The sequence below is a fragment of the Leucoraja erinacea genome, chromosome 27 (genome assembly GCF_028641065.1).
Source record: "Leucoraja erinacea ecotype New England chromosome 27, Leri_hhj_1, whole genome shotgun sequence".
Lineage (NCBI taxonomy): Eukaryota > Metazoa > Chordata > Chondrichthyes > Rajiformes > Rajidae > Leucoraja > Leucoraja erinaceus.
The window spans coordinates 4,422,067-4,443,948 of record NC_073403.1 but is presented as its reverse complement, the minus strand read 5'-3'; the positions used below and the strand labels follow the sequence as shown (position 1 = coordinate 4,443,948).

The window sequence follows — 21,882 nt, the reverse complement described above, 5'->3', positions numbered from 1 at the left end:
GTGCCTTCCCTCACAGTAGGAAACTTTGATACCGCTGTGGGGATTTTATGTTATAGACTATCGTGTTCTGTGCTTTTATTTGTTTTGGCTGGGTGGGAAAAAGCATTTTGTTGTCTCAGTACTTGTACTCTGCACAATCACAATAAAGTTGAATCAAATCAAATGAATTGGATGGGTTTAGAGGGATATGGGCCAAACGCAGGCAGGTGGGACTCGTGTAGATGGGGCATGTTGGTTGGTGGGCAAATTGGCCTTATTTCACATTGATGTCTATGGGCGATCACGGTGGCGCAGCGGTAGAGTTGCTGCCTTACAGCAAACTGCAGCGCCGTAGACCCGGGTATGATCCCGACTATTCACCCCGTGATCTGCGTGGGTTCTCTCCGAGATCTTCGGTCTCCTCCCACACGCCAAAGACGTACAGGTTTGTAGGTTAATTGGCTTGGTTAAAAAAAAAGTTAAAAATAGTCCAGATCCAGATCCAGACTATCAGTGTTAAATTAGAAATTGCTCTAGCGAATAGGGGTCAATATCTTGTTCAAGAAGGAACTGCAGATGCTGGAAAATCGAAGGTACACAAAAAAGCTGGAGAAACTCAGCGGGTGCAGCAGCATCTATGGAGCGAAGGAAATAGGCAACTTGCCTATAATAGGCACCCGCTGAGTTTCTCCAGCTTTTTTGTGTACCTTGGGGTCAATATCCCACTAACACTGCTGGGTGTGGATGGTGAGCTTACGTTTTTAAAGGGGCATATTAAACACATAATCTAAACACATACACTCACCATGTCTGGAGAAGGGTCGAAGGGTCTCGACCCGAAACGTCACCCGTTCCTTCGCTACAGAGATGCTGCCTGTCCCGCTGAGTTACTCCAGCATTTTGTGTCTGCCTTTTCTAGGTTAATTGGCTTCCGTAAATAGTAAATTGTCCCTAGTGTGTAGGATAGTGCTCGTGTGTGGGGATTGCTGGCTGGCACGAAGTCAGTGGGCCGAAGGGCATGTTTCCCTGTTGTATCTCTAAAGTCTATAGACCAAATCACAGCCACACTAGGAATGAGGAAACATGCTGTCCGTTTGAAGTAGAAATTATGTTTTTAATAAGTTAAATCAGGGAAATGTAATTTCACTAGGGATTCAATCTCAACATACTTCCTGTTCCTGTCATTCTATCACCATGGACACGGTGATACATGCTCTATGACTCAAAGCCTCTGTGACCATTACATTTAAAAGTGTTTCATTAGCTCTGGCTTTCATTCAGCTTAGAAATAGAAAGTAAAAAAATGAATATTTTATTACCCACAAGAATAACACGTCCGTGTTTTTGGGAAGAAGCTGTTTATGGTGCTGCACGCTACATATTTACACTTGAAAACTTGCAATTAATGATTTCATTTTCCCAATGCCTTGGGAAAATCTTCCATTCAATAAAACGGACCCATTGCACAGTCAGTATTCAACTTTGGCATCTCCACAAACTTGTGTCAAACTCATGGGCTTGTCTCAGATGAAGCCCCAACGCTCTCTCCCTCTATTGGTTTCCCGCCGCCTTTATTTTCGCCTTGAGTTGCCGTCACTGCCTCTGCATTTCGAGGGGAAGGTGAGACAACATCAACGTTGGCCTTTGTGCCTGTTTGACTTTCCCCGGTTGTCAATGCTTCACCCTCCCAGGGGCACACATCTGACAGATTGGATTTATCCGTGGGCCCTGATTTGGCCTCATGACTCTGAGCATCTTCTGTATCCCAGGGACAGATGTCCACAGCGTTAGTTTTGTCAGTCGATGGAGATGTTTCCTTGAGCTGTAAGTCCTCCATATCCCATGGACAGATATCCACAACGCTGGCTTGATCTGTGAGCAACGATTTTCCTTTGTCCTCTCTAACTTTTGTTTTCCCAGGTCCAGTTCTGAGTTTCAGCGACAGCGCCAACCACTTAGACTGTGGCAATGAATCACTTATGCCTCTTGCTTTGGAGGCGCGCTGCACAAGTGACCCAGGGACACCCACACAAACCGACTGAGACCGCCCCTTCTTCTCATCTTCACTGACTCTCATTTCTGATGTCCCCTGTGAAACACTATCCCACGGACAGACATCTTCAAACTGGGACTCGTCGAAGGACGCTGACTCTTCCTCAATCCTCTCAGAATCACCTGCATCCCACGGGCAGACGTATGCAGCTTTAGATCTGTCCATGGGCATTGATGTATCGTGGTCCTTAGCATCTTCTGAATCCCAGGGACAGATGACGGCAGCTTTAGATTTATCAGCGGGTGACAACGCATCCTTGCTCTTGGTATCTCCTGAGTCCCAAGGACAGATCTCTGCAACATTAGATTTAGCAATGGGTAAAGATGTGTCTTTGGCTTTGACATGTTCTGAATCCCAAGGACAGATATCCACAGCTTCATCGCTCCTGTTACCTCCTCCATCCCAGGGGCAGACATCAGCCGCTTTAGATGTATCTGTGGACGCTGCCTCCTTGTTCTCTCTGTTCCACACCTGGCTCGGTGTCACGAGAAGTTTCAGCGACGAAGGCAAGCGTTTATTCTGCTGCAGCAAACTGGCGTTTCCATCTCTTGCGTTCAAAGCGCCTTGTAGAAGGGAGCCAGGGACTCCGACACAAACAGACAAAGACCGGGCCTTCTTGTGCTCCGGGCCCGTATCCACGGCTTGCATCCCGCTCAACACCATGTCCCACGGACAAACGATTGCAGCGTTTGTTGAAAGATCACCATATGAGAGCCTGGATTTGTCAACGGACAATCTCTTCTCCTGTCTGCTCTCTGTACCAGCTGCACCCCGGAGGTAGTTCTGAGCACCTTTGGATTTATCAGTGGGTAGAGATGCCTCTTTGCTCTGATCATCCTCTGCATCCCATGGGCATATATCAGCGACTTTAGATTTCTCACTGGCCTGTGTTTCCCCGTCTGTGTTCTCTCTGGTCAGCGCCGGCTTGCCCGGTGACACGAGAAGTTTCAGCGAGCGGGCCAAGTGTTTGTTCTGCTGCAAGGAACCGTCTGGGTCTTTTGCGATGAAGGTTCTTTGCAGCAGTGACCCTGGGGCTCCAGCCCCGACCGACAAAGAGCGCCCCTTCTTCTGGTCTTCAGCCGCACTCGTGGCCAATGTCTCTTTCAAAGCGACGTCCCATGGACAAATGATGGCAGTGTTTGTCAAGAGGGACATGTACCTTTCCCGCTTGCTTTCCCTGTGCCCTGCTTCCAATGGAGAGGCATCAGAAGAAACGTCCTCAGATACACCTGTCGGCTGTGACTTCTCGTCTTTACTCCAGTCCTCTCTCTCTGGTGGGTCCATCTCCTGCTCGGGACTACCCTTCACCTTGTCACCTGCCTTGGTGGACTTCTCTCGTCTGCTACCCCTCAGCTTCCCCTGTGCCACTAGATGTTTAAAAGACTGGCCAAATCCTTTGGGCAGTTTCAGTGAGAGATTGGTGGCCTTTGTTTTGAACGAGCTGTGGGGAAGAAGTGAATCTGGAGCCACCATGCAGACAGAGAGAGAGCGACCCTTCTGGTCCACGCTGATGTTGATCGACGTTGTGTCTTCATCCGTGGTATCCCACGGGCAAACGATGGAACTGTTGCTCGATTGTTTTACGAGTGCCATGTATTTTTCTCGCTTGTCCCCTCCTGTTTTCACTTGCACCGATTTTTCAGACGGCGCCTCGGTTTTATGAGTCGCGGGAGACATCTCCTCTCGACCAGTCGAAGCTTCTGTTTTTGAAGAGTCGCCAACTCCTGGAGGAGATGTATTGGCTGTGGCCAGGTTGGTTTCGCTGCGGATTCTCGCCGCGTCTCTCCCCTTCCCTCCCTGGAGACTACTCGTCCCAGAGTGACGGAAACTGTGATGTTTTCTCTCCACGTCCACCGACTTTCTCCTGCAGTCCAGCTTGCCCGACGAGAGCGAGCGGTCCACGCCGCCCCCGCTTCTGAGTGTCGAGCAGGAGCCGTGTCTGTGGGGGTTGTTCTCGGCGGAGGGAGGGTGCAGATGCCGCGGGGTCCCCTCTCCCGCTGGCGGGGGTCTCTCGCAGACGGTGGCGGTGGAAGGGGCTTCTGGCTGGGTGATGACAGTGGGCAGCTGCAGGCTGATGGACGGCTTCCTCTGGCCTTTCTCCCCCACCTCCCTGGAGCTGTCCTCGCCCGCGGTGCTGATCACCAGCGCCTTGTCCCTGGTGCAGTTGAGGACGCTGTGAGATTTGTGCAGGGGGCCAGGCTGACTGGGGGCCGGGGGCTTGTCCACCGTCAGATTATGGGCACTGGCAGATTTGCACACCAATGGCGCGGCGTCCACCGACTCCGTGTGCGATCTCTGCGAGGCTTTCTTGGCCAGCTTCTTCCTCATCAGGGAGTCGAGCAGGGACGAGTCCCGACTGGGGGCGTCGGTCCTTCCAGAGTGGCCCCTCGTGTGGTCGTGGGTGCTGTGGGACTTCCTGATGGAGAACACGCGGCGTTTGATGGAATCTTCTTTGACTTTCATGCTGGCGCTGGCAGGCTCGTTGAACTTTTTCTTGTAGGAGCCGGCGTGGCTGACGGCACCGATGGACCCCCCTCTCTCCACACGACTGCACTGCCTACTCACCGAGTCCGGAATATCGGCGATGCGTTTAATGATGGAGCGGCCGAGGCCACGCCGGGAACTTCTCTTCTTCACAAGGTGCGGGTTGTTGGCCGTCATCTTCTTGGTTTTGTGGATTTCTAGTTGGGCGTAAAGTTTCTTCAGCTCATCCTGCGGGAGAGATAAGCAAGTATAAGGGTCTTGGTGAGACCACACCTGGAGTATTGTGTACAGTTTTTGTCTCCTAATCTGAGGAAAGACATTCTTGCCATAGAGGCAGTACAGGGTAGGTTCACCAGACTGATTCCTGGGATGTCAGGACTTTCATATGAAGAAAGACTGGATTAGACTCGGCTTGTACTCGCTAGAATTTAGAAGATTGAGGGGGGATCTTATAGAAACTTACAACATTCTTAAGGGGTTGGACAGGCTAGATGCAGGAAGATTGTTCCAGATGTTGGGGAAGTCCACAACAAGGGGTCACAGTTTAAGGATAAGGGGGAAATCTTTTAGAACCGAGATGAGAATTTTGTTTTTCACACAGAGAGTGGCGAATCTGTGTAATTCTCTGCCACAGAAGGTAGTTGAGGCCACAGTTCATTTGGCTATATTTAAGAAGGAGTTAGATGTGGCCCTTGTGGCTAAAGGGATCAGGGGGTATGGAGAGAAGGCAGGTACAGGATACTGAGTTGGATGATCAGCCATGATCATATTGAATGGTGGAGCAGGCTCGAAGGGCCGAATGGCCTACTCCTGCACCTATTTTCTATGTTTCTATGTTTCTATTAGTCTGAGTCTGAAGAAGGGTCATGACCCGAAACATCACCCATCCCTTCTCTCTGGAGATGCTGCCTGTCCCGCTGAGTTACTCCAGAATTTTGTGTCTATCTTTAGTTCAGTTTTAGTTTAGTTGTGGAGATACATTGCGGAAACTGGCCCTTCGGCCCATCGAGTCCGCACCGACCAGCGACCCCCGCACACTAACACGATCCTACACACACAAGGGACAATTTACAATAATACCAAGCCGATTAACCTACAAACCTGTACGTCTTTGGAGTGTGGGAGGAAAGCGAAGATGTCGGAGTAAACCCACACGGTCACGGGGAGAACGTGCGAACTCCGTACAGATAGCACCCGTAGTCGGGATTGAACCCGGGTCTCTGGCACTGTGAGGCAGCAACTCTACCACTGCGCCACCGTGCCGACCAAAGCTGTGTCTCATATTAGCCTCTCCCAGAGGTTTCTGGTAAAGAGAAGCATGCCCCATCTTTCTCTGCCATTTATCTTTCACCAGGGGTATGAACGTGTCTCAATAAGGCAGCCAGCATCATCAGAGACACACACCACCCTGGCCACGCTCTCATTTCACCCCTGCCATCGAGAAGAAAGTATGGGGGTCTGAAAACTGTAACGTCCAGGTTTGTGGAACAGCTTCTTCCCTACAGCCATCAGGCTATGAAACACTACAACCTCCAAACTATATCCGCTTAGATGCATTATTTTTGACATTGTTTATTTATTCTTGTGTTTGTATTTATTCATGCGTATATATTTATGTGCATGTATGTGTGTGTATGTATGTGTGAATATATTATATATATTATATATATATATGTTATTCCACTTTCTCATCCCCTCTCGACACACTAGGGGCAAGTGCAGAGTGATAATATTGCCCCTCGTATGCTGGGAGTGGATGAGAAAGTAGGATGACATAGAACTAGTGTGAACGGGTGATCTATGGTCAGCATGGACTTAGTGGGCCGAAGGTACTGTTTCAATGCTTAAATCCCCTGCCTACCCAACCTTGATACTTTACATGTGTCGGAAGGAACTGCAGATGCTGGTTTAAACCGAAGATAGACACAAAAAGTTGGAGTAATTCAGCGGGTCAGACAGCTTCTGGTGGAGAGAAGGAATGGGTGACGTTAGAAGGGTCCCTACCCGAAACGTCACCCATTCCTTCTCCCCACAGAGATGCTCCCTGTCCCGCTGAGTTACTCCAGCTGTTTGTGTCTAAGATACTGTACATGGTTGAAGCATCCGGTGTCTAGGCTCCCTGCTGCTCACCCTAATGTCCTCTGGATCCAGGCTGTGCTCGCTCCAGGCAGACGTGATGCTGCTGTTGAGGTAGGAACCAGAGCATCGCAGGTCCAGCTCATCCTCGTACACCTCAGCCACAAGGTCTTCCCGCAGCGGCGCTCCCATGTGGAGGAACTGTGGACAGAGGTTCATGGCCATGGATCCGGGCATTAGTCTCACAACGACACCAACACACCAACAATCCCTCACACATTGGGTTGCCAACTGTCCCGTATTAGAAACATCGAAACACAGAAAATAGGTGCAGGAGGAGGCCATTCGGCCCTTCGAGCCAGCACCGCCATTCATTGCGATCATGGCACATCATCCCCAATCAATAACCAGTGCCTGCCTTCTCCCCATATCCCTTGATTCAACTAGCTCCTAGAGCTCTATCTAACTCTCTCTTAAATCCATCCAGGGATTTGGCCTCCACTGCCCTCTGTGGCAGGGAATTCCACTAAATTACAACTCTCTGGGTGAAAAGTTTTTTCTCACCTCAGTCTTAAATGGCCTCCCCTTTATTCTAAGACTGTGGCCCCTGGTTCTGGACTCGCCCAACATTGGGAACATTAACCGGGACATCCCGTATATTGGGCTAAATTAGTTTGTCCCGTACGGGACCGCCCTTGACTGCTTCTACTCGGGTCGAGGGGACTGTCGGGTCTGATTGCCACGTCCGGCCCCTCCTCACCCGTCCCGACGTAGTGCAGCCCATGGAGTGCAGCAGCAGATTCTCGCCCATGGCCCCGTCGGTCGGCAGCCCGGCCAGCTGTTCGTTCGACCTTCGCTTACCGCCGACACCACCACCACCCCTTCTTCTCATGGCCGATCATCGGTTCACGAGTTGGATGAGGCGCTGGGCCAAAACTCCTCAGCTGCCCTGCCGGCTGGGCTTTGTGTGAAGTCCAGCACCCGGGCCAACTCATCATTCACCCAGCCACGGCCGAGTTGGTCAACGAATTGCCGCCGGGAATTTGTCCCTTATTTTGACCTTTTGTCCCTTATTTGGGAGTGAGACAGTTGGCGACCCCACTCACACATCCCGCACTCATAGAGTGCCTTTGCTGAGTAGATCTTATCGCATTGATACTGTTTATGTTTGTACATTAAATTAGCTCAGAGCAAAGTCTGAAGTTGGATCACTTAGCAATATAAAGTTAATTATCTGTATAATAAACTTTAATATACTGTATAAACTATAATAGAAGTGTATAACATCATGAGAGGAATAGATCTCTTGTCCAGAGTAGGTGAATCGAGGACCAGAACACATAGGTTCAAGGTGAAGGGGAAAAGATGTAATAGGCATCTAAGGGATAACATTTTCACACATAGGGTGGTGGGTGTATGGAACAAGCTGCCAGAGGAGGTAGTTGAGGCTGGGACTATCCAACCGTTTAAGAAACAGTTGGACAGGTACATGGATAGAACAGGTTTGGAGGGATATGGACCAGGGGCAGGCAGGTGGGACTGGTGTAACTGGGACACTACTGTTGGCTGGCGTGGGCAGGTTGGGCCGAAGGGCCTGTTTCCACACTGTATCACTCTATGACTCTACTGGAATCATGAACAAAACACAAAGTGTGAGAGGAACTCAGTGAGTCAGGCAGCATCTCATGGAGTTAACAGCATGGAAACAGGCCCTTTGGCTCAGCTTGCCCATGCCGACCAAGGTGCCCCACCTACACCAGTCTCACCTGCCTGCACTTGGTCCATATCCCTTTAAACCTTTCCAATCCATATACCTGTCCAAATGTCTTTTAAATGTCTCAACAACCTCCTCCAGCTGCTCATTACATGTACCACCGTCCTTTGTGGAGGGAGGGGATGATCCCATGGCATCTTGGGTCAGTATCCTTCATCAGGCTGAAGAGAGGGTCTCACAGAACTCCCTTTGGAGAGAGTTCTGAAGGAGGCTCCCAACTCGACATGTCACACCTATCAACTTCCCTCCACAGATGCTGCCCGACCTGCTGAGATACTCCAGCACTTTGTGTCTTGGTCAAGATTCCAGTATCTGCGGTTCCTTGGGCTGATGTTTGATCGGAACGGGTGTCAAGGATTGTGTTGGGGGGACGGCAGGAGAATGGGGTTGCGAGGGAAAGATAGACCAGCCATAATTTGATGGTGGAGTAGACACGATGGGCCGAATGGCCCAATTCTGCTCCTATGACATGAACATGAACTTTGTTGCAGGAAGATCAGATTCAGATTCAATTTTAATTGTCATTGTCAGTGTACAGTACAGAGACAACGAAATGCAACGAAAAGATTGTTCCCGATGTTGGGGAAGTCCAGGACAAGGGGTCACAGCTTAAGGATAAGGGGGAAATCCTTTAAAACCGAGATGAGGAGAACTTTTTTCACACAGAGAATGGTGAATCTCTGGAACTATCTGCCACAGAGGGTAGTTGAGGCCACAGTTCATTGGCTATATTTAAGAGGGAGTTAGATGTGGCCCTTGTGGCCAAGGGGATCAGGGGGTATGGAGAGAAGGCAGGTACGGGATACTGAGTTGGATGATCAGCCATGATCATATTGAATGGTGGTGCAGGCTCGAAGGGCCGAATGGCCTACTCCTGCACCTAATTTCTATGTTTCTATGTTTCTATGTTGCTCGAGCTTGCTGGGATTCACAGCTCAATGGGTGAAATTGAGGTTATTATTCCTTGTCAGGGCCTGGGAACTGATGGAGGGAAACAGATCATCTTCCACTTATGGGAGTATCTCAATTTTCAGTGCGTTCGACCAACAGGCAAGTGGACAAACTGCTCCACTCCATCAACCCATGTGTAAAAGTAAATATTATCCCAATCTCTTCGTTTTCAGAAAAAGGAGAGGAGTCGTAATTACCTTTGGGACGAGGAGCAGTATCAGTGTCATCGTTACAGTCAGGTGAGTATGGATGAAGAAGAGCAGAAGCATCCAGTCTGGGTGAAGAGTAGTCGCCATGGTGAACCTGGAGGAAGACGGAGTCACAGAGTCACACAGCGCAGAAACAGGCCCCTTTGGCCCAATGTGTGGGAGGGAACTGCAGATGCTGGTTTACACCGAAGATAGAAACAGAAAGTGTGAGAGTATAGGAGCAGGGGGGTTCTACTGCAGTTGTACAGGGTCTTGGTGAGACCACACCTGGAGTATTGCGTACAGTTTTGGTCTCCAAATCTGGGGAAGGACATTATTGCCATAGAGGGAGTACAGAGAAGGTTCACCAGACTGATTCCTGGGATGTCAGGACTGTCTTATGAAGAAAGACTGGATAGACTCGGCTTGTACTCGCTAGAATTTAGAAGATTGAGGGGGAATCTTATAGAAACTTACAACATTTTTAAGGGGTTGGACAGGCTAGATGCAGGAAGATTGCTCCCGATGTTGGGGAAGTCCAGGACAAGGGGTCACAGTTTAAGGATAAGAGGGAAATCCTTTAAAACCGAGATGAGAAGAACTTTTTTCACACAGAGTGGTGAATCTCTGGAACTCTCTGCCACAGAGGGTAGTTGAGGCCAGTTCATTGGCTATACTTAAGAGGGAGTTGGATGTGGCCCTTGTGGCTAAGGGGATCAGAGGGTATGGAGAGAAGGCAGGTACGGGATACTGAGTTGGATGATCAGCCATGATCATATTGAATGGCGGTGCAGGCTCGAAGGGCCGAATGGCCTACTCCTGCACCTAATTTCTATGTTTCTAGGTTTCTAAAACGCTGGAGTAACTCAGCGGGACAGGCAGTATCTCTGGAGAAAAAGGACGATAGTTCCGACGCAAAATGTCACCACAAGCATCACCCAGCAAGCCCTGAGAGGGAACCCCCAAGGGAAAAGGAAACGAGGTCACCCCCAGGAATAGCTGGAGAAGAGGTGTCTAGACAGAAGTGTCTGAGAGTGGGCGCAACTGGGGAAATCTCGAAAGAACTGCCAACAACCGAGTGAGGTGGAGGACATAGAGGGGCAAAGGGCTTAAGAAGAAGAAGAAAAATGTCAACCTATTCTTTTTCTCGAGGGTTGCTGCCTGACCCGGTGAGTTACTCCAGGATTCTGTGTCTCTCTTCCATCTGAGGTAGTTTGGTTGACTGCGATTGGAAACTCATCCATGACCTTTTCTGAGAGATACGAGGAGAGGGTATGGAGGGGAGAGTGGAGAGGACATGAGCAACAATCTGCTGGACGAACTCAATGGGTCAAGCAGCATCTGTGGGGGGAAGGGATGGCTGGCATCATATCCCTTGATTCCCTCTCCCCTGACTCGCAGTCTGAAGAAGGGTCTCGACCCGAATCGTCACCCATTCCTTCTCTCCGGAGATGCTGCCTGCCCCGCTGAGTTACTCCAGCACTTTGTGTCTATCTTCGGTGTAAACCAGCAGCTGCAGTTCCTTCCTGCACATCTCAGGGCCCGGGACTTGTCGATACCACTGTGTTCTGGTGCAGCTTTGCTGCGCTGAAACTTCGACCTTTTCCTTTCCTTTCCCTGCTCTCCCCGGACGCTGATTGACCTGCTGGGTTTTCTCCAGTAGATTGTTTGTTGCTTCAGATTCCAGCATCTGCAGCTTCTCGTGTCTTCAGCGGAAGTGACGAGTGGCGAGTGAGTGAGTGAGTGAGTGAGTGAGTGAGTGATGATGTCAACAATGAGAGTGATCACAATGCAGCTCATCTTCACATGGCTTGCTGTTAGAAAGGTGAGGAGGTTGGAGGACAGATAATAATCAGGGGAAGGTATTTGGAGATATTTTTACTGGGCTGTGACCTTATCTGTGAGCAATGAAGACAGATCAGGCAATGAAGAGAGACCAGGCAGGGAAAAGGCACGTTCAAAAACATTTCTTATTCATTTTAGATCTTATTAGATAACTTGGATGGTGGGTCTGGGAGGAAATAATGACAGATAGTGTGATCTATGAGGACCCCGTGATGGATTGTGAGATATAGGAGGACCTTGAGACAGATGGGGGATCAGAGTAAAAAGGAGATGAGGAGGAATTTCTTCAGTCAGAGGGTGGTGAATCTGTGGAGATCTTTGCCACAGACGGCTGTGGAGGCCAAGTCATTGGGTACTTTTAAAGTGGAGATTGTCAGGTTCTTGATTTTTCAATATTTTACCGTATTATATTTTTACAATTGTTAGCTCTTGTACCACTCACGGAGTGGCAGCTGGCATCAGTTTGAAAGGGAACAGGCGGATTGGATGTAGTTGAAGGTTGCCACGGGCTGGGCATGACTCCCTTACCTGAGGCTGTAGAAGGCAGCAGACATGAGGATTTCATTGTGGATGGCGAGGCCCAAGAAACGTGGCTCGTGGTACGTGGAGGGAACCGATCGCACTGCGAAGCAGAGGTAACATCCCCAGCAAAGGAAGAGGAGCTCAGCTAATGGAAGACACAAGACTTCAATTAGACTCATAGAGTGATCCAGTGTGGAAACAGGCCCTTCATCCCAACCTGCCAACATGTCCCATGTCCCAGCTACATTAGTCCCACCTGCCCGCGTTTGGCCCTTATCCCTCCAAACCCGTCCTATCTAAACACCTGTCTATCTGTTTCTTAAAAGTTGAGATAGTCCCAGCCTCAACTACCTCCTTGTTTCATTCACCCACCACCCATTGTGTGAAAAAGATTCCCATTAAATAATTTCCCTTACATCTTAAACGTATGTCCTCTGGTCCTCGATTCACCTATTCTGAGCAAGAGACTCTGTGCATCCACCCGATCTATTCCTCTCATGATTTTATCCACCTCCATAAGATCGCCCCTCACCCTCCTGCGCTCCAGTTAATCATCACAGAGTCCAGACGTTTACTCTTTAGCATCAAGATTTCACAGCGGAAATCAAGATGGCCCTTCTTATTTCTTACGTTCATAAGTTGTAGGAGCAGAATTAGGCCATTCGGCCCATCGAATTTACTATGCCATTCAATCATGGCTGATCTATGTTCCCTCTCAACCCCATTCTCCTGCCTTCTCCCCGTAACCTTTAACGCCCTTACTAATCAAAATACTCGGCCTTCACAACCATCTGTGGCAATGAATTCCACAGACTTGCTAAATAAATTCCTCCTCATCTCCTGTCTAAAGGAACGTCCTTTTATTCTGATGGTAAAAGGAAGTTGATACAGGGAATAAAATGGGATTAATGTATATGGTAACTTGATAGTCAGCATGGATCAGATGGGCTGAAGGGCCTGTTTCTCAGCAAAATGACCACGTGACTCTTTTACTGATTAGATGAGATTTCAGACTATTAGGTTTTAGTCAAATTAATTTAAATTCCTCAGCTGTTTGTTTGGTTGAGTTTAGAGATACAGCATGGAAACAGGCCCTTCGGCCCACCCAATCCCCGCCGACCATCGATCACCCGCACACTAGTTCTATCCCACACACTAGGGACGGTTTACAGAAGCCAATGAACCTACAAACTTGTGCGTCTTTGGAGTGTGGGAGGAAACCAAGGCACCCGGAGAAAACCCACGCGGTCACAGGGAGAAGGTAAAACTCTGTACAAACCGTGGCCATAGTCAGGATTGAACCCGGGTCTTTGGCGCTGCAAGGCAGCAACTCTACCGCTGTGCCGCCCATGTGCCGTGGTGAGATTTGAACTGGGAACCTAAGGCAGGCCTCTAGGTTACTGGTCCAGTAACATAACCACTGTGCCACCGTACCAGCTGGCACAGACCTGGCAGGAAGGTGATATCAAGATGGTTCCTGATATCCCCCTTGTCATTCTTGTTCCCTTTAACAGATGTAAGTCTCCGAGTCCAGCAATTCCCCCTGGGATACCGCTCCTGATACCTAGGCGTGCACGTTATACTGTGCAAATATTAGCACCGTGGCATACTGCAGTGACATTCCGATGCCTGTTACACTTCAAATACATCAATATCCCTTTCGAAAGAGCAGATATGTGTTTGAAGGTCAAGGAGACATCACTGATTGGAGGTGAATTTGAATTAGATGCCGTATGGGCGGCGCGGTGGCGCAGCGGTAGAGTTGCTGCCTAATAGCCCTGTCCCACGGTACGAGTTCATTCCAAGAGCTCTCCCGAGTTCAAATAAAATCAAACTCGTGGTAAGCACGGAGAATGAACGTAGCGGGTACGTCGGAGCTCGGGGACGACTCTTAACGCTAACGGCAGGTAGGCACGGGAAGACTTGTGAAGATTTTTCAACCTGATGAAAAATGTCCACGAGAGCCCCGAGTACCGACGAGCGGCCATTACCGTAAATCTCCGAGTTCGAATCAGGGCAAACTCGGGAGAACTCTTGGAATGAACTCGTACCGTGGGACAGGGTTCCATTTATCCTGTATTCAAACACTGTAAATGGATCGATAGTAACCATATAACCATATAACAATTACAGCACGGAAACAGGCCAACCCGGCCCTACAAGTCCGTGCCAAACAACTTTTTTTCCCCTTAGTCCCACCTGCCTGCACTCATACCATAACCCTCCATTCCCTTCTCATCCATATGCCTATCCAATTTATTTTTAAATGATACCAACGAACCTGCCTCCACCACTTCCACTGGAAGCTCATTCCACACCGCTACCACTCTCTGAGTAAAGAAGTTCCCCCTCATATTACCCCTAAACTTCTGTCCCTTAATTCTGAAGTCATGTCCTCTTGTTTGAATCTTCCCTATTCTCAAAGGGAAAAGCTTGTCCACATCAACTCTGTCTATCCCTCTCATCATTTTAAAGACCTCTATCAAGTCCCCCCTTAACCTTCTGCGCTCCAGAGAATAAAGACCTAACTTATTCAATCATGTGCTGTCTTTCTGCTTGCTGGTCAGCACGCAACAAAAAGCTTTTCACTGTACCTCGGCCCATGTGATCACAAACTAAACTAATCTAAACTTCTTGTTTGCTGGGAGGGAGGTGCAACCAGGGATGTTTTAGTTCAGGTTTAGGAGAAGGCAGATGAAGCAAATGAATTATTAGGAATCTGAGGGGTGACTTTTTCACACAAAGGGTGGTGGGTGCACGGAACGAGCTGCTGGAGGAGGTAGTGGAGGCAGGGACTCATACAATGTTTCAGAAACATTTAAACAGGTAGATGGATCGGACAGGTTTGGAGGGATGCGGGCCAGATGCAGGCAGGTGGGACTAGTGTAGATGGGACATGTTGGTCGGCGTAGACAAGTTGGGCCTGTTTCCATGCTGTATCACTGTGACTCTCTCTACTCTAACTGAACCACGAAGATGAATAAAAATGACAACAGGAATAAAAATGTAAAAGATATTTCTATCAGCATTGCATAACCCTCGACTGAAGGATTTCTGAGTGCTTCACCCACAGTGCAAGAAAGCTGCATAAACCTGTGGGGGGGAAATAGACTGGGCAGATTAAAGTTAGGAAAAATATTTTGTTTTCTGTTTGAGTTATGACACCTCCAGACCATAAATACAATGTATTTAGTACGTGCGCTAAGATGTTTCACCATCACCATCTGTCCTGGAAACTCTTTGATGTTCCTGTGTTTCTAACAGAGGTTCCTGGCATTGACAGTCCTGTAGGAGAGAGTTAGTCCGAGTTGTCAGGACCGAGGCAGGAAGTCCCTGGAGGGACCGACAGCGGCTGTAATGTGCCTCACATGCGTTGTGTAATGGCAAAGACCTTTCATGTGGTCACCAAGACAACCCACTTGAAACCATCCACGTTTGAGGTGAATGGGAAAAGTGTTGTGTGATTTACCTCCTCTGAAGATATCAGTTTTCCATCCCACCCCCTCTCCTCCCCCCTGTTTCTGAGCTGTATCTCTAAACTAAACTAAACTAAACCAAGCCCTTGGTGACCCAGCAATTGCATCTCCACAATATTTTTGTAACCACTGAAGAGCAACGAGCAAAGAAAATTAAAACACAAACGTTCTGCTGTCGTTCCATTGGTGGTTCTCGGGGGTTTGGACAAAGCGACGGAGTTAGATCGCCAGAGATTGTGGACAATTCATGTTAATGATCCACTCTCCTGCAAGCTGGGCAGTAGATGAAGGGGGAACCACTCAAGCTGGGATGTGTTTGACAATGCTTCTGGCTTTCCCGGTTACATTCCCTAACAAGCTTCTGCAGCAGAGATAGTTTCAGTCATGAAACTGTTGCCAGCCACGGAGGTGTCAGGGCCGAGCTGTCAGTGTTAATGAGAGATTGTTGGCCTTTCTAACCAAGTCTCCCCTCCACATACTTTGTTCTACATCAGTGGACAGATGAAACCATGCTCAGCATTTGATTGACACCCGGAGATGGAGAAAAGGGCAGTCGGCTCTTCACAGAGTTCACGCCTGTAACTGGATGAATTCATCAGTTTGTTTAGTTTAGTTTAGAGAAACAGCGAGGAAACAGGCCTTTCGGCCCATCGAGTCCGCACCGACCAGCGATCCCCGCACATTAACACTACCCTATAGGGTGATTTCACCAAAGGTCAAATGAGCGTAGATCCCCCCCTCACGTGACTGAAAAATTTAACTGGAGGACATATGTCACTTCGATACATGTTAGTGAATGGGGAAACGCGCACTTTCACACCCGTTAAAAACATGGAAAACGGCCGATTTTTTAGCTGAAATTTTCTGTGCTAGTCGGGGTGACCGTGAAGCACAGCGACCTAAATTTTCAGGCAAAAGAAAAGATAGAAAGTAAAGTAATTACAAGAGGGAATTGAAGGTGGAAAAACAGCGGAAGTGCTTAGCAGACATTTGCCGTGGAGATTTAAAGATCCAAAATATCGGGAATTATCGCGTTTGCTCGCTGAATTTCATCAAAAGTAAGGCATTATTAACTAATTATAATTAGTGCGGGTGTCAGAGGCTATGGGGTGAAGGCAGGAGAATAGGGTTAAGAGGGAGAGATAGATCAGCCATGATTGAATGGCAGAGTAGACTTGATGGGCATATTCTTCCGTGCAGGTGCAGCAGGTAGTGAAGAAAGCAAATGGCAAGTGCCATAACGAGAGGATTTGAGTATAGGAGCAAGGAGTTGGCGGGGCCCTGGTGAGACCGCACCTGGAGTATTGTGTGCCGATTTGGCCTCCTAATTTGAGGAAGGACAGTCTTGCTATTGAGGCAGTGCAGCGTAGGTTCACCAGGTTAATTCCCGGGATGGTGGGACTGACATACGATGAAAGAATGGATCGACAGGGCGTATATTCACTGGAATTTAGAAGGATGAGAGGGTGTCTTATAGAAACATATAAAATCTTAAGGGATTGGACAGGCTAGATGCAGGAACATATTTTCCCCATGTTGGAGTCCAGAACCAGGGGTCACAGTTTAACAATAAGGGATTGGCCATTTAGGACTGAGATGAGGAAAAACCTTTTTCATCCAGAGAGTTGTGAATCTGTGGAATTCTCTGCCACAGAAGGCAGTGGAGGCCAATTCACTGGATGTTTTCAAGAGAGAGTTAGATTTAGCTCTGAGGGCTAAAGGAATCAAAGGATATGGGGAGAAAGCAGGAATGGGGCACTGATTGTGGATACATAGAAACATAGAAATTAGGTGCAGGAGTAGGCCATTCGGCCCTTCGAGCCTGCACCGTCATTCAATATGGCTGATCATCCAACTCAGTATCCCGTACCTGCCTTCTCTCCATACCCCCCAGGATCCCCTTAGCCACAAGGGCCACATCTAACTCGCTCTTAAATATAGCCAATGAACTGGCCTCAACTACCCTCTGTGGCAGAGAGTTCCAGAGATTCACCACTCTCTGTGTGAAACCATATGATGATCAGCCATGATCATATTGAATGGCGGGGCTGGCTCGAAGGGCCGAATGGCCTACTCCTGCACCTATTTTCCATGTTTCTAAACCTGTCCTATCCATGTACCTGTCTAGCAGTTTCTTAAACGTTGGGATGGTCCCTGCCTCAACTACCTCCTCTGGCAACAAAGCAAAGTAGCAGAACCTGCATTTTGTGGAAAAAGGGGCAATAAAAGCAATTGTCGCTACCAGTGGCCATCATATAGTCCCATCGGTCAAGCTTGCACATCATAAAACTCTGTCCGTCCGCAGTTTGTGACTGGGTGACCAGTGGGATCTCGCGGCCCATGTTCTCCCACGCTGCCAGGGTCCAGGAGACGAGGAACCAGCACACGGTCAGGGCAATGACGGCCAACATCTTCAGCAGCCTGCAGCACGTCATGTAGGGGATGCGCTGGGCCGTGCGGGACAGGAACACCTTCAACACTCTGCGGGGAAACAGGGACCCAACGGGGGGAGAGGAGGGGGTCGGGACAGGATGGAGGGAGGGAGGAAAAGGAATGAAGAAAGATCGGGAGAAAAAGGGAAGTGGAGGAGGGACAGAGATAAAAGAAGACTTAGAAACATAGAAACATAAAAAACAGGTGCAGGAGGAGGCCATTCGGCCCATTGAGCCAGCACCGCCATTCATTGTGATCATGGCTGATCGTCCCCTATCAATAACCCGTGCCTGCCGTCTCCCCATATCCATATAACCATATAACCATATAACAATTACAGCATGGAAACAGGCCATCTCGACCCTTCTAATCCGTGCCGAACACATAATCTCCCCTAGTCCCATATACCTGCGCTCAGACCATAACCCTCCATTCCCTTCCCATCCATATAACTATCCAATTTATTTTTAAATGATAAAAACGAACCTACCTCCACCACCTTCACTGGAAGCTCATTCCACACAGCTACCACTCTCTGAGTAAAGAAGTTCCCCCTCATGTTACCCCTAAACTTCAGTCCCTTAATTCTCATGTCATGTCCCCTTGTTTGAATCTTCCCTACTCTCAGTGGGAAAAGCTTTTCCACGTCAACTCTGTAACCCTTGACTCCTCTAGCCTCTAGAGCTCTATCTAACTCTCTCTTAAATCCATCCAGTGACTTGGCCTCCACTGCCCTCTGTGGCAGGGAATTCCATCCTCTCTGGGTGAAAAAGTTTTTTCTCACCTCAGTCTTAAATGACCTCCCCTTTATTCTAAGACTGTGGCCCCTTGAGATGAAAGTGAAAAGAGAAAGAAAACTAAACGACAACTTGTGCAGGAAGGAACTGCAGATGCTGGTTTAAACCGAAGGTAGGCACAAAATGCTGGAGTAACTCAGCGGGACAGGCAGCATCCCTGGAGAGAAGGAATGGGTGATGTTTCGGGTCGAGACCCTTCTTTAGACTGACTCCAGCACTTTGTGTTTTGCTCCTGAGTGTGTCTCCAATATCTCCCTCTCCCAGCTTAGTCCCACAGCATGTACCAGCTCCATGTCATGAAAACTCTCATTCTGAAGAAGAGTCTCGACCCGAAACGTCACCCATTCCTTCTCTCCAGAGATGCTGCCTGTCCCGCTGAGTTATTCCAGCATTTTTTAATTTTTTTAAAACTTTTTTTTTGTCTAATCATCAACTTGCGCTTATGAAGCACCATTCACTTTGGAAAACAGCCCAAGGACTTCAGAGTAAATGGATCCCGAATTGTAGCTGTGAATGATAGAGAGCGAGAGGGAAATAGCAGGTGGAATATCACGTTAAAAGAAATACCATTCAGCCAGTGACCTCCAATCAGCCAAGTACAATTTGCATTTAGATTTCCTCTGGGATACAGTTGAATGCAGTTAATTAACAAAACCTTGAACTTCTCCTGGACAATATGTGTCACTTGCTGATTAACATGCCAGATACAGTTACTGCAACAAACAATGTCATCAATTGTCACTAAGCCTCTCTTTTGAGTTTCATTCCCAATGCTTGGCCTGAAGGGGAACTCATTAGTTTTTTTCAGAATGGAGCCGTGTATTTCACAGCCACTCCAGTGATAAAGTAGATGCCATCGTGCATGGAATCCCTGTCATCTACTCCACATAATTAGACCATTAGACCTTGTCATAGAAACATAGAAAATAGGTGGAGAATTAGATGGAGCAGCTGGGCTTGTACACTCTGGACTTTAGAAGGATGAGAGGATATCTCATTGAAACAAATAAGATTGTTAAGGGCTTGGACACGCTAGAGGCAGGAAACATGTTCCCGATGTTGGGGGAGTCCAGAACCAGGGGCCACACAGTTTAAGAATAAAGGGTAAGCCATTTAGAACGGAGACGAGGAAACACTTTTTCTCACAGAGAGTGGTGAGTCTGTGGAATTCTCTGACTCAGAAGGTGGTGGAGTCCGGTTCTCTAGATGCTTTCAAGGGAGAGCTAGATAGGGCTCTTAAAAATAGCGGAGTCAGGGGATATGGGGCGAAGGCAGGAATGGGATACTGAATGGGGAAGATCAGCCATGATCACATTGAATGGCGGTGCTGGCTCGAAGGGCCAAATGGCCTACTCCTGCACCTATTGTCTATTGTCTATTGTTTATTTTACCTGATGGGACATTGGCCATGTGTGGATCTCAGCCACAAATATCATTTGGATATCCATTGGCAGACTTGTGCACATTCTACACCATCTACACTGCCTCGGAAAATCAACCAACATCATCAAAGACTTGTCCCATCCTCTTTCCAAGGAATAAAGTCCGAGCCACTCCTTCTTCTCTTTGTAGGTTAGATGGCCTGTGTAAAATTGGTTGCATCTGTCGAATAGTGAAAAGCCTGGATAGAGTGGATGTGGAGAGGATGTTTCCACTAGTGGGAGAGACTAGGAAAAGTGGCCATAGCCTCAGAATAAAAAGACGTACCTTTAGAAAGGAGATGAGGAGGAGCTTCTTTAGTCAGAGGGTGGTGAATCTGCGGAATTCATTGCCACAGACGGCTTTGGAGGCCGTCAATGGATATTTTTAAGGTGGAGATTGACAGATTCCTGATCAGTACGGGTGTCAGGGGTTATGAGGAGAAGACAGGGGAATGGGGATGAGAGGGAAATGGCGGAGTAGACTTAATGGACCAAATTGGTCCAATTCTGCCCCTAGAACTTATGAACATAATTTGTCACTAGTGTTTTGGGAGTGTCTATGAACAGACATTCTGGATTGTTTTCCCTGGAACACCAGGGGTTGAGGGGAGTCCTAACATAACGAAGTACATAACATTATGATACGGTTAGATAGGGTTGACAGTCAGAACATTTTTCTTCAGGATGGAGAAAAGCTTTAAGATGAAAGGAGCAACATTTAAAGGCAACATGAAGGGCAAGTATTTTTACACAGTGGATGTTGGGTACCTGGAACATGCTGACTGGAGAGGTGGTGGAGGCAGGTACAACAGTGGGATTTAAGAAGCTTTTTAGCGAGGCACATAAATATGTAGGGAACGGATATGGATCATGCCCTTGCTTTCTACCTCCTTCCCCTCCCCTCCCTAGCTCTCCCACAAGCTTACTGTCTCCACCTCTTCCTTTCTTTTTCCCTCCCCCCCGACATCAGTCTGAAGAAGGGTCTCGACCCAACACGTCGCCTATTCCTTCTCTCAACTTACAAAATTCTTAAGGGGTTGGACAGGCTAGATGCAGGAAGATTGTTCCCGATGTTGGGGAAGTCCAGGACAAGGGGTCACAGCTTAAGGATAAGGGAAATCCTTTAAAACCGAGATGAGAAGAACTTTTTTCACAAAGAGAGTGGTGAATCTCTGGAACTCTCTGCCACATAATGTAGTTGAGGCCAGTTCATTGGCTATATTTAAGAGGGAGTTAGATGTGGCCCTTGTGGCTAAGGGGATCAGGGAGTATGGAGAGAAGGCAGGTACGGGATACTGAGTTGGATGATCAGCCATGATCATATTGAATGGCGGTGCAGGCTCGAAGGGCCGAATGGCCTACTCCTGCACCTAATTTCTATGTTTCTATGTTTCTCTCCATTTTTGTCTACCTTCTATTTTTTCCATCATCTGCAGTTCTTTTTTAAACATGTACAGGAAGAGATTAGTTTTTCTCACCATAAACCTATGTCCTCGATTCCCCAATCTATTCCCCTCATGAGCTTATACGCCTCTGTAAGATCATCCTTCATCCTCCTGCATTCCAAGGAGTAAAGTCCCAGCCTGCCATCCTCTCCCTACAGCTCAAGCCCTCAAGTCGTGGCAACCTTCCTGTGACACGGTACCCTGGACTTGGCCACAGGACCATGAATCTTGGCCGGTAAGGTGACGTGAGTCAGAAGTCTGAGATCAGCCAACCCCATGATTCCCGGTCAGTGTGTGTCACCTGTAGATCTTCAGCGTTATGGTTCCGTAGATGATGGCGAATCCTAGCATCCGCACCCATCGCAGGAGAACACAGCGGAAAACACTGGGCTGGAAATACAGGATGAATACCTGATGGCCAAGCACAAAAACAGACAC

At 48.3% G+C, this 21,882-nt stretch overlaps 1 protein-coding gene across 1 annotated transcript in view; it reads right to left on the bottom strand.

Moving 5' to 3' along the window:
* gpr179 (G protein-coupled receptor 179) overlaps positions 1–21,882 on the bottom strand; it is a 71,304-nt gene continuing 49,422 nt past the window's right edge. The window contains exons 6-11 of the mRNA XM_055656839.1: positions 21,746–21,855; positions 17,591–17,829; positions 11,879–12,017; positions 9,515–9,620; positions 6,647–6,793; positions 1–4,744 (exon numbers count right to left, since the gene is read on the bottom strand). Coding sequence (XP_055512814.1) covers positions 1,490–4,744; positions 6,647–6,793; positions 9,515–9,620; positions 11,879–12,017; positions 17,591–17,829; positions 21,746–21,855 — 3,996 coding nt within the window. The 3' untranslated portion in view covers positions 1–1,489. The remainder of the gene's footprint in view (positions 4,745–6,646; positions 6,794–9,514; positions 9,621–11,878; positions 12,018–17,590; positions 17,830–21,745; positions 21,856–21,882) is intronic.